Consider the following 13,250-nt stretch of genomic DNA (forward strand, 5'->3'; position numbering starts at 1 on the left):
CCATGGGCTGGTTTGCCTCCTACCCCAATCCTCTGAGTAACAATGAACAGTGTGGGGAGAGAATTAACCATTTTCAGTTTTCATGTTATTTGGTAATTGCAGTTACTTTGAGACAAAGGAATATTAAAGGCTGAATTTCAAACTAAGCCTGTCAGGAAAAATACCAACAAAGGGTTCCATAAGTTTCTGCTTCTGTGGGTTTTTTTCCCTTCCTCAAACTCTGCGATTTCTCTTCTTTCTGAAGCTTCTGACATCAATAACTCCAGCATCAAATAACACTCAGCAGTACCTACTTAGACAAGTTAGAGGATTCGCAGTAGCACGGTTTTATAATTTGCATGTTGTTTGCTCAATAAACTGAAATTGGAAGTTATTTTGCTGCTTGCTTAGACAAGGAAACAAATCAAAGAAAAACAGTAGGCTGTTTGTGGATTTTTTTTTAAAAAACAAAAAACTACAAAATAGGAAATAAATTACAAATTGGAGAAAGTGGACAAACCACTTGCTAAGCAGACCTAAAGATAAGGGATCAATTCACTCCAAACAGGAATGTGGTTCACTATGTAACAAGTAAATTATTTGAAAGCAATTGGCAGGAGCTGTTGTCTACCTGTTCATAACTGAAATGAGGAGAAACTCATCAAACATGAACAAAAAGAGTTCAGATGAAACTGAATGCCATGAAGCAGAACCTCCGGCTTTTTATTACTACTTCATTACTAAAAGTTCATTTTCAAAGTATTAAGTATTGAGTAAATATCAAAGAGCAATCTCAGCATCTGGGTCTTTATGTCTAGAGATTTATGTCCAAGGGCAACTTCCTGAATAATTTCATAATACCTACTAATACCTACTGTGTGTGTGTGTGCGTGCGTGCGTGCGTGCGTGCGTGTGCGTGCGTGCGTGCGTGTGTGTGTGTGTGTGTGTGTGTGTGTGCGTGTGTGTACAATCAGGGTACAGAAGAGGATGAGCAGAAGCTGACCCAGAAGTCCATCTCTCTGTTAGAGAGCCAACACCACCACCTACTGCACTGTCTGGAGAAAACAACAGTAAGTGCACTCTGTTATAAATATACATGTCCACTGTGTAGCTATGGCTGAAAACTTGGCTAACATTAATGAAGCTAGCGATGAAACTTTTTTAGATTTTCCAAATGTTACCTTATCAGAAGCTTGCTCTTCACACTGACTTTGCATGTAGCTGCCAACTTCCCCCAAAACAGATGAAAAAAGGTGTTTAGGACATTGCCAAAAATGTCTGTCATTGTCACAGTAAGGTGTTCTTTGCTCTCAAATCTGTGGTTTGAGTTCAGCTGGAAGCAAAAAACACATTCTTGGTAAAATAAATAATTTTTAAAAAAAATGTCATAATGTTTGCACGCCAGGTTGACAGTTGTTATGGGACTTTGTGGGTGTGGGGTTTAGAGTGGGTCTGTAAAAACTGGAACTTGCGGGGTTTTACAACTCAGCTGCACCATAAACTACATTTGGCATATTACGATGCCAAATCTGCTACACTGCAGTGAACCTGGTTTCTGAACTGCCCACCACAGTTTTGTCATGCAGTTCACACAGATGAGGCGTCACTGACGGCACACCAGTGTGTATTTGGACAGAGGAATATTCTCTTTTATTATTTTCTCTGTGTTGTCGCTTGTGATTTGCGATGTTGTCACTATTTTTCACATTTCTATATGGTTTTATATTTATTCAAACTGAGTTTTTGTACACAGTTGTTCAGATTTTCAGGCATGACAATGAAGTAAAGATTCAACATTTAAATGAGTTTCCTTTCAGTACTGAATCACATTAAATTTAAGGTTCCCTATTAGACAGAATACGTCAGTTTATACTTGTGATAGTCAGTCGAGCTTGAATTAGAACTTTCTGGCTTCAAGCTAACAGTTGTACATCATAATGTTGGACATTTATGTATTCCTTTAGTCTCTGTATGAGGATGAAACTACTCTTGAACTTAAATTATGATATTAAAGGAATATTCACAGTATCTGTTAAACATAACTACCCCTAAGTTCACTTAAACCTGGTCTGTGGTATACTTGTGTTAAAGTTTAGCTATGGTAACCTGTGCAGACCTGTGCAACAAGACACAGAAGACACTGGTTCGTACTACAGTTTGAGGACAGGACAGGATTTAGATCGTCATGTAAAGGTTTGTCTCAAATCTGCATCCACTGTAAAGTCTTTAAAGCTACTGTTGCAAAAGATGTTGGCTAAGATCTGTATTAAACACTGACAGTGTTATCCAGGCAGCCAATAAAGGAAATCAGCCAGGTGCATGATTTTTGTATGATAAGATGAAGGTTATTTTTTATAATTTCTTTAAATTGTATTTGTTTTGGTGTGGTTCCTTTTGTAAAATTATAAGTGAAGTACAACTGGGCAACAAGTCCTATAACGCTGTTGTGTAGCCTATTTACAGACTGCTGTTTTTCCTCTCTCCTGTTTTGCTATCCCCATGTTTTTTTTTCATTCATCTTTTTCTCTCCAGGCTCACGAGTTTGTGGACGAGCAGATATACGAGCAGAACTGTTTGGAAACGGCTCTGCAGACCTATCCCTCACGCAGTCCCTCTGTATCCAGCCATGACAGCTCCACACGTACCTGTTGTAGTCGAAAGAGAAAGAGAAATGTTCCTCTGCCTAACACCAGCCTGCCCACCACCCATTCAACACACCAGGGCCCGCTGCAGGAGCTCAGTGCCATCCACATACAGTGTGGTGACCCACTGTCCCACACCGCCAGGTGAAACAAAAACAGATGCAGGGGCAAGCATCAGAGGTTTGGCAAAAATTTCAAACTCCTGGTGTTTGGCCATTGAAACTGTTTTATGTGTGCAAGCATTAATCTTTCACTCCAAAACACATCTCTGGGGGTACACTTTGAAGTCCCTCACTCGACTCTAGACATTTAATAGATGGATCTGAATAGGCAATTGTCAACATTAATCCAGCTGCATTTAAATAATCTAATTAAATAAAATATATCTTTGAGAAATTAGTTATACTTTTTAACTAGCAGAGTACATTAACTTTTAAAAATGTCATTTTAGTTTTGTACAGCTTTATTACACAAATTCCTCTCAAAATAAAAGGTATTTTAAGGACTCACATGTTTCATATTTTACTTCTCAAATGCATCACTAGATACACTATATGGACAAAGGTATTTGGTCACACTTCTTGGTCTCTGGTTCCAGGTGTTTTCAGTCCCATTGCTACAGATGTATAAAATCGAGCATTTAGACTTCTGCCTTCACAAACCTTTGTGAAAGAATGTGTCGTTCTAAAGAGCTCAATTAATTTGAGCACGGTACAGTACTAGGATACCATTGTTGCAACAAGTCTGTCTGAAATATCTTCCTTTCTAATATTCAACGATAAACTGTAAGTGGTATGCAAATTGCAAAGTGGAAGCATTTAGGACCCACGGCAATTCAGCTACTAAGTGTCAGATCAAGTAAAGTTACAAAGTGCTGAGGCACACAGGGCTTAAAACTTACCAATGCTCTGCTGACTGAATAACTGCAGAGTTCCAAACCTCCTCTGGGATAGCATAGAAACTGTCTGACGAGAGCTTCGTGGAATGAGTTTTCACGTCTGGAGAGCAGCATGCGAGCACAATGCCAAGCGTCTGCTGGAATGGTGTAAAGTCCACTGCCCCTGGATTCTGGAGCAGTGGAAATATGTTCTGTGGAGTTCCAGGCAGAATGACGGATTAGTCTTGGTTTGGCAAATGCCGGACCCCTCCTCCACCGAATTTTACCTTATAGGGTTGTTTATTTTTAGGATTGGTCTGGTCTGGTTTGGACTGATCTATGCTTCAGTGTTGAAAAAATCAGTTTGGGGAAGACCCTTTTCTCTTCCAGCATGACTGTATCCCAGTGCGCAAAGCATGGGCCATAACATTATGATCAGCTGATAGTGCTGAAGACCTTGAGTGACCCACACAGAGCCCATTAAACACTTTTGGGATGAACAAGAGTGGAGATTGTGAGTCATACCCCTCATCAGTGTCTGACCTCACAAATGTTCTCCCGGTTGAATTGGCAAGAATTCCCAGACACACTTCAAAATCTTGTAGAAAGTCATCACAGAAGAGTAGAAGCCATTATTGCTGCAGAGGGGAGACCATTTCCATTTTAATGCCTATGAATTTATAATGGGATGTCATAAAAGCTCCTGTAGGTGTAATGTGTAGGTGGCCCAGTACTTCTGTCCATAAAGTCATAAAGTGTTGTTTTAAAGATTTTTTTAGGCATAAATAATAAAGCTGACTGTGAGTGCAGTTAACTGATAAAACTTTGGTATATAAATTTCTCCAGAATCTTCATTTCCTGCCCAAATTTACAAAAACATTATAGAAATTACAGAACATGTTTTGCTTAAAAATGATATGTAATTACATATGCAATGTTTGTACTAGACATTAACCACATTTAATTATACTTAACAGCCGCTCCAACCTCAACCTTAAAACTGACGAGAGCAGCAGGATCAACTGCAAAAGTGGCCAGATCACCACAGCCATCATCAGCCTCCCAACACCCCCTGCTTTAACCCCTGATGGAGACGGGTTCCACGGGCCCCCACAGCGGAGGCCGCCCCAACCTCCAAGTCACCCACCACCCTTGAGCATTCAGACCACAACAAGCTCAGCTGGCGCCAACATCGTCAAAGTCTCGGCTCTGTGACTGTGTGGCTGAAAGATGTAACTCACCCTACCAGGGGGAAGAAAAGCAGAGGAGGAGGAAGCAGGTAACACTACATTCATGGACGTACCGTGTTCCCTAATACAGGGTCAGTGAGAAGAGAGGTGTACTCCAGAGGACTCACCAGTTATGGAGACATTATTGAGGTAGAGGACTGTAGATATGTGACCTGAGAATCACGCTCGTGTCATGTCGTGTATGTACTGTAGATACGATGAGAGCTGCTGCATTTCTAAACGTTTCCTACAGCAGTGGAGATGGTGGAAAATAACTGATGATATTGTGCAACTGGCAGAAACATCAACAAACCCTGTTGACCATCACAAATTCACAGTAAATTTGACGTGAATTCACAGTGAAAAAGAAGATTTGTTGGATTAAATACTGAAGAACAAAGCTGTTGAATCTGATTGGTCATGTTTGTGTTATGTGATTGTCTATAGTATTTTGAGAAACATAAACTGTTTTAGTTTAAAGTCGCCATGCCTGATGCTGCTAATATCATCCCTGAAATGTGTATTTCATTTGTTGCAGACTGGAAACAGCGTTTCTTTGTTTTCGTTGGATAATTGTATCGATACATTATGTTGATTCCTCAAACCAAACTGTGATTTTAGTTGTATTTGAAAAATCCCACTGAATGTGGACTGAAGGCTGACGGTCGTCGTACTGCATTGAAACAGAGCAGTGGTTCTCAGCCTTGAGCTGACCGGAGAATTACTATAAAGCAAATGTGTAATTTAATGTTGAAGGATGAGGTTACAGTACATCCCATGAAAAGACCAAAACCAACCACTTGATTAGCTGAAATTCATTCATCCTAGTCTTAACTGTTTGTGTTACAAAAACACAGGAAAATAACTTGTTTTAAATAATTTTCTCCTGCAGATTAATATATGTGTTGCAGTAGTTTGTACAGCAGAAGGACAATGTACATGAGGGTTCTGACATGTTAATGTAAAGAAGAAACAAGCCATGCAGTGAAACAGTGATAATAATAAAAGGTATATAACATTGCATATTTTGGGAGGGGAAATACTACAACATTTGGTTTCAGTACAACAGCAAGTGTTAGTAAGGCCAGGATACTGAATAACATGATTGTATCGACAGTGTCCCAGAATGAAGTATCGTTTATGGCTCAGTCACACTACAGTAAAACTGTTGCATTCAGCAACCGATTGCAGGTAGTTTCAAAAACTAATTGGGTGCCCAATTTTGATCCTAAGGTGATTTTGTAGGTTACCTGCTCCGTGGCAGCCTGTGTCCAAACAGTCTGACTCAAACTGACTCCAGTCACTCTCAGACAGACTGGTTAAAGCTTGCAAATAATTGCCGTCTAATTTATAAATGTAGACAGATTGCCAACAAGTAGCAATCAATCTGAGTCAGTCTGTGCAGGACTCATCTGTGCCTCATCTCTTTGCAGTTGATTTTAACACAAATTGTTGCCAACTGCTTGTATTCCTAAATAAAAGCAAAGCTGCATCTATATCATTTCGCTGTCTTGCAGCAACCATCACATCGCTATTTGTGGAGAAATTTCTGTTTTGAGTCTATGAGGTTGTAACTGGACTCTGAATGTAAGTAGTTCATTTAAATTTCTGTTGAGTGTAAATTTCTGTGTATGTAGATAGCAACAGATTTGCAACAGACAGCAACAGATTCACAATTTGCCAACTGGAGCCCCTTCTGTCACAAACTGACAGCAAACTGAAGACAGCAACTGGGGTTGCAGACCTGGTCCCCATCTTTGAAAAAGCCATTTTGAAGGAAGCAAGATTCCAAGTCAACTGCACACTCTCACAATATCTTTGGTGTCATGCTCTCCAAGCACTCTTTCCTGGTGTCACTGTAGCAATTTCCGATCTTAATAACACCACAATTTAATTTCAAATATCAAAAATTATTTTCAATTTTTTTTTCACAACTTAAGATTGGAAATCGTTGTGTTTGCACAGATTCACTTTGATCGTCTCTTGATTTGCCGGTTTTAAATCACTGCATTTCACCTTTTTTCCTGCCATTGGCAACATTGGGGAAACTTTACAGATCAAATTAGGTCACATACATGGCATGAATTGATAGGATGTTTACATTTAAATAGCCATCATAAAAAAATCTTAATTTTTTGTAACTAAAAAATAAGGTTAAACTTTATTTATTATAAAATACCTCTCACAGAACACCTGTAGTACCTACTGTGGGTACAAGTGGGCTGCAGCCCAGACTTTGAGAATTACTGAGCTAGGTTAAATTCATTGTTACATTGTTGCCATCTTATGGAACAGAAACAGAGAATATTGCCGGGCTTATCCTGACAAACAACCTACAAAATTCATATTAAAAAATAAATTGTGGTTAAGTGCTTGTATGAATTTGATAGCACACTGACGCTTTATGCCCACTGTGCTGCTGCCACTCACGTTGAAGGTTGAGCAGGACACTGAAATGGAAAATAATACTGTGCATGTTCATCATGAATGTTTGGGTATTGAATGCCATGAAGGTTGAGCACCACTCGACCTGGACAATTACAGGACGTAACGTATTCGTGTTCAGTTCGGCATTATAAAACTAAAACTAAAACGAAATCCGCTGAATATTTGAAAATATTTTAAGTGTAGATAAAATACCCAGAGCTAAAAAATTATTTGTTTTTTTCAGGTATTCTGTCTTACCTTAAAAATTTTAGTTGATTTTTTATTTTTTACTTTCTTTTTGACATATTTGTAGCCCTCTGTGTCTTCTCTAAATGTCTCTGAAAAGATGTGATTTCACTGATGACTTGAAATATTTTTGTGCTGTTCATGAGACACTAAGCACAACTCATATCTTCTCAAATGTTTAGAAAAATAAAATAACTTAATCCACTTAATGTTTTCAGTGATTTCCACCTTAAACATGTTTTTTTTTTCTTACATTAAATGTGTTTATCTTGAAAGCCAGTTAAACCAATATTATACCAGCTTCTGAGCAGGATAAACAGCACATGTGAGTGACCCTGGAGTTGGCATAGTTTTGTCAAACTGCTGTTTTTAAGGTCAAAAACAAACTCATTCTAAAGAATATGCAGCTAATAATTCGGTCAGTCTCAGAGATGCTCACAGGATGGCAGCAGAGATACTTTCTAACATTAAATCAAAATGAGCTGAGCCCCGTAGGACTGATTTCTGGCCTTACTCCTCACTGGATTATCATTTCTAGACCTACTTGCTGCACACTGTTGCACATTTGAAGTCGGTAGATGCGTGTTTGGAATAGTTTGTGCCAAGTGTGCTATAGTTATCTGTATCAATTATACAATGTGTTTATTTTTCTCTTGGTTTTGTTTGTTAACGTGGAACCTGAGGGACCAAGTGAGGTCTTTTTTTGCTGTACTGGTATTTTTTGTGTTGCATTTCTGTATTTTGTCACGTTTTAACAACGAGGTGAAAGTATTGTGTGAAAATGGTCACTTTTCTGTCCTTTGTAAGAACAACAAAGTAGTGGTATTATTTATGCTGCTTTACAAAAACAAACCCTTTAGACACTTTTTGTCTCGTTATTGTTGGAAATATTGAGCATCTGCCCGGCCGTGGTGTTCATAAGCTGGATTTTGGTTACCATTAAAACAGTATTTACATATTAAGGCTTTTTTGCAGCTTCATAGACCACGTTCACCTTTTTTAAAAATGTATATTAAGAGAAATCACCTTTCTCACACCAGAGTGACTCATATATGAAGATTTTTGTTGTGATTATCTGATGGACTTTACTTCAAAGGCGTCGTTGAGGTCTGTTCTAAAAGTCTTGGCATTGCTGTTTGTGTTGTTTCTTATTCTTTTTATTTTTTGAACTGAGCTTTTTCTGTCTGTTTGCTGTGTGTACGGTATTCTGTCAGTTTGTTTGTTATAAGAACTATGAAGTGTCAGAAAATTAAACTCTGCCACAACAGTCAAACGCTGTCTTTCTTCTCGCTCCCGTCACCAGTATCTTTGCATAGAAATCTGCATTTTCATTTTGGTTTCATTGTTTCATTTTACACAGATTGAAATTTCAAGATGAGCCCAGTCTTGTTTAAATTTAGGAATAAATCACATCATCTCTTATATTTTACACTTAAATCTCCAACTCAAGTCGAGCTTTATAAAAGTGGAATTACTGACATAGTATTTCACAGACTTCAAGCAGAGCCCATGTATGCATCATACATACACAGACTTTTGCACACTATTCACTTCGGCACTGGCACAGTGACCCCACGTAAAGTCTGTAACTTTATGTGGTCTGCTACTTCATGGCTGACTTGCTGTGGTTCCACTTTGCAATAATACCACAGCTGATCATGTAATATCTAGTGTGGTATTACTCAAATGTAGTGAGAATGGCCTGTTCGGTCATAAATGTTTGTGAAAGCAGACTGCATAGCTATAGGACTGAAAACAGAGCGTCATGTGCCCGGATACTTTTATCCATTAAGTCTATTCAACCCAATATTCTGCAGAATCTTTTATTGTGTCAGTTACATTTATTTTGTTGTGAATAAACACCACATTTCTTCTTGTGACTATAAAATAGAGCTTTAAAAACCACTGAATGTTTGTTCATGTACGTTTCATATTCTCAAAAGCAGGATTAGCATTGCCAAAATGTTACACCCTTCAATATTTTACATAACCACAAACATGAATCTGTCTGCACATTAGTAAATGCCTCACGAGATGAAAGTATGAATCAGCCTTTGTAGAATCGATGCCACTGTGTTTACTAAACATATTACCAAACACACATTAAATATTTTATCACCAAAACTAATGCAATATATTTAATGGGTAAGGTTGTAGGCTGTATCTAAGATCATGCGACCACATTTATTTTAATACAACAACGTTTTAATGTTCTTTTAATCTTGCAGAGTTTTAGCAGATACAGAAAACTTTTCATGTTAACAAATCTTTTAGTAATTGAGGACAAGTTTGTTTATTTTAATGCACTTCTTAGGATTTATTTGTTATAAAACAGCCAGTTACTCAGCATGTGGTGATTTTAGCAGGGAAGGTGCTTCATTATGAAACAAAATTTAATTTGTAGCAATCAGATGGTGTATTATTCAATGATAAAACTAGCCCAGTTAAGTAAGCACATCACTTAAAGCAGCAGACATGATAGGAATGCTTTGAAAAACAGAATTTAAACGCTGCATAAATTACATATCATATTACGTTAAAATGCTGTTTGAGTCATGTTATTTTTCTAAAACACCTCTTTCATGTGTGCACGAGTGTTTTGATGTCAGCTTACTCTCAGCCACAGGTGTGGTCTTGACAACCATTTGAAGCTTAATATTTGCCATTAGTGGTTGTGTGACTGACATCAGCACATGGAAGAACTGCATGACTCAAACTCAATGACTAACACTGCTTGAAGTAAACACAAACATACCCAACAAACACATCTTTACAAACCCGCTTTGAAGATATTAAAGTAAATGCCACTTCAGTTTTATGCATTACTAGTTTTGGAAGATTTTGCACTAGGTACAACTGTTGTGAGTTTAGACCCTATTTTCTGGTACCCCTAAATTTCAACATACCATCCATAAAAATAACTAAGTTATGGTAGCAATAATAGTGTATTTTGATATTATTTTCTGACTGATGTCTCTAATTTTATATATATTCTCAACTTGTCTATTGCAGAAGGTAAAGGTTACAAGGAAATCAGGTCTAAATGTCTAGTTTTCTCGCTGTCATGATGTAAACATAAATTAAAACATAAATTGTTAAATAGGACTTGTTTTGCTGCTGAAAGAGGATGAAGATGTAATTTCATGGGCTAATTTTAAACACATTTTATCTTATGTATTTTATTACTTTAATTGTATTACTTTAACAGTACAGTACAGCTCCAGTGAGTCAGAGGGATGTTGCATTTCAATGGCCAGCAGTATCTCATATTCATATCAGAATATTGTTATAAAGTGATGTATATTAGCCTTTAATTGGGTTATAAAATCTGTTTTACTGGTACATTCACTCTTTGGTAACTCCACAGAGACTAAGACAAAAGAATAAAGAGGGAGAGGGGGGAGAGGAAGAAGGAGGAAGACTAAAAAGAGATAGTCAGCAGAATTATTTTGAATATCTAAGCAGTGTGTTATACTGCTGTTAAATGCTGATCACCACCCTGCTCCTGTGAGAACTTAATTTATTCTCATGTTATTATTTTATTTTAATCCAGTGACTGATGATGTCTATGGCACAGTTTATAGAAACGTTTGAAAATATTAAGACATAAAAATAAAAATTTATGTTTCATTTCAAATTGCACTGACATCAAGCTGTTTTGGAAAAGTGACCTTTTAATGCTTGGATTGGAGAACTGAGAACGGAGCTGTGGAACTATTTGGACCAAATCGTTTGCAGATCACGATTAATTAATTTTAACCATGATTACCGCAAGCCCTGTAATTACCCATTCGAGCCTTTAGATGGCAGTGCACTAAAATATTTGGTAGACCATGCAGCACTACCAAATGGTTGGTTATCACAGTACATATTAGCCCTTAATTTAGACCCATTTAGATCATATGTAGTATAAAATGTAATCATTTTGATGTCCTTTTTATTAAACTAGATAAATCTTCCATGCTTTTTTTGCTAATTAAGACACTGATGTGTTCATAAAACATAATTCACATTTTAACAGTTCCCATTTTTGTGCAAACTATGATATTAAACTAAAGTAGTAATTGGGAACATGAAAAATGAAATCTTTCTACAGATAAAATCAACTTAAAGAGAAAAAGAAAATGTTATTCTGTGAAAAAAAAATGTCTTCTACATCCATAAGAAAAACATCACAATTACCACATACTAACAAAATTATGCAAGCACTGTTGTTACTGTTATTACGAAGTTGTGCAAGTTACAGAATCTTCTCACAAACACATCATTCATCAGCTCCTTTGTGTGCCGCGGTCCAAAGAAATAACCTGTCAGCTCAGAGCGCCGATGTGGTTTTATTACATGTTTTAGAACAACAGCTTTAAATTTCTACCGGTTTTCACAGTAACTGGCAGATATTACATCATCCCTGTGCCTGCTGTTTATAATGCAAAACATGAAAGCATGCATCTTGTGCAGTTCAGTAAAATGAAGTAACTTAACACACGGAGAGAACCGCACTCACACACACAATACCACCATTAAAAGACCAGGTGTATAATTTATTTGAGCTTTGAAGAGAGATTACTGGTTCTGATGGCACAGTTAACCCTCAGTTTACACTGATTGACTTCAGCAAGTAATTTTACATCTTATGTTTTGATAATAGTGGGATTTCAACCAGCGTAGGGGTTCTTAAAAACTATCAGAAGCTATTTGAAAGAAAAGATGATTAGTGTGATTAACGTCTGAGTCCTACAGGATTTTGCACACTGGCATGCACATGTAGAGACCTTGTTAGCCAAACTTGTTCAAATGTTGTACATTTGGTTAAAGGCAATCCAAAGGCGCAACTTGTAGTAACATGTGCAGTAGCCTTTGTGTAGCTTTCCACATAAGTGCTCTGTTTGAGGTGGTAAGCTGCTGGCAAAGCAACTATAGATATCAAAAGTCATCTTTCACTGCTTTCATTGCTAAACAAGTCTCTGGCCACTTAAAATGAAGAGATGCACATGATTGCATTGGACTGGATGGATGAATGGATGTGCAGTATGTTTTAGTTTCATGGTTTAGCTTTTGGTGTCTTATTTTCAGCAGAGCAGCTCTGTAATTGGCTTATTGTTCTGCTTTTTTTAATGACAATAAATCCACATACTGTTATGCTTTTTCTTTTCTCAGTGATTAAATTCCTTTTTGGCCTGAACGCAAAAACCAAAACAAGTCATCACAGTAAGTGAGTCACAGTGAGGATCATAAAACTTTCTGTGCTGATGTGCAGTTAGGCAGTTGCCGCTGTGCAGCCTGTGTTGCCGTGCTGAGTGATCTGAGGAGACGCTGCCTTATCTAGTGTATGCTCATGCTGACAGCTGGGAGGAAGTAGGCTCGTGAACAAGAAACAGTTGCAGGTCTGGATCACATTTGCTACGAATCTGCTTGCTCACGAACCAGCCTGCTAAATGTTAAATAGACACATGTGTCATCATATCAGTCCTGAGGAGGACAGTACACTCATTCTCATATGAGTTTCCTTTAAAAAAAATTAGTTTGCAGGCACAAAGAAAGTTTGATGGAGTCATTTTTTTCCATGTGACTGAAACATTTGACTAAAGCTGGCATGCAGGAGAAAAAGTCCCTTTTAATCTGGTACTGCAAAAAAAAAAAAAACTCTTAATGATGAGTGTTCTCAGATCATCCATCCATTCGCTTACTCTGGGAGGAAGCCACGCAAACACGGGGAGAACATGCAAACTCCACACAGAAAGACCCCAGAATGATGAACTCAGGGCCTTCTTGCTGTGCGACAACAGTGCTAACCACCATGCCACCCTGCTGCCCCCTCAGATCATTCATATAGAAATTTATTGGTTGAGA

At 37.7% G+C, this 13,250-nt stretch overlaps 1 protein-coding gene across 1 annotated transcript in view; it reads left to right on the plus strand.

Annotated features, from left to right (window-relative positions):
* The window catches only part of LOC147331286 (A-type voltage-gated potassium channel KCND3-like), a 110,793-nt gene extending 102,049 nt beyond the window's left edge, over positions 1-8,744 (plus strand). The window contains exons 6-9 of the mRNA XM_086293505.1: positions 954-1,049; positions 2,071-2,172; positions 2,512-2,765; positions 4,476-8,744. Of these exons, the coding sequence (XP_086149631.1) occupies positions 954-1,049; positions 2,071-2,172; positions 2,512-2,765; positions 4,476-4,713 (690 nt within the window). The 3' untranslated portion in view covers positions 4,714-8,744. The remainder of the gene's footprint in view (positions 1-953; positions 1,050-2,070; positions 2,173-2,511; positions 2,766-4,475) is intronic.
* The last annotated feature ends 4,506 nt before the right edge of the window (positions 8,745-13,250 follow it).

Source organism: Aulonocara sp. 'chitande type north' Nkhata Bay, linkage group LG5 (assembly GCF_057382095.1).
Source record: "Aulonocara sp. 'chitande type north' Nkhata Bay isolate Kocher_YH1m ecotype deep benthic linkage group LG5, A_spYH_male_GT1.1, whole genome shotgun sequence".
Lineage (NCBI taxonomy): Eukaryota > Metazoa > Chordata > Actinopteri > Cichliformes > Cichlidae > Aulonocara > Aulonocara sp. 'chitande type north' Nkhata Bay.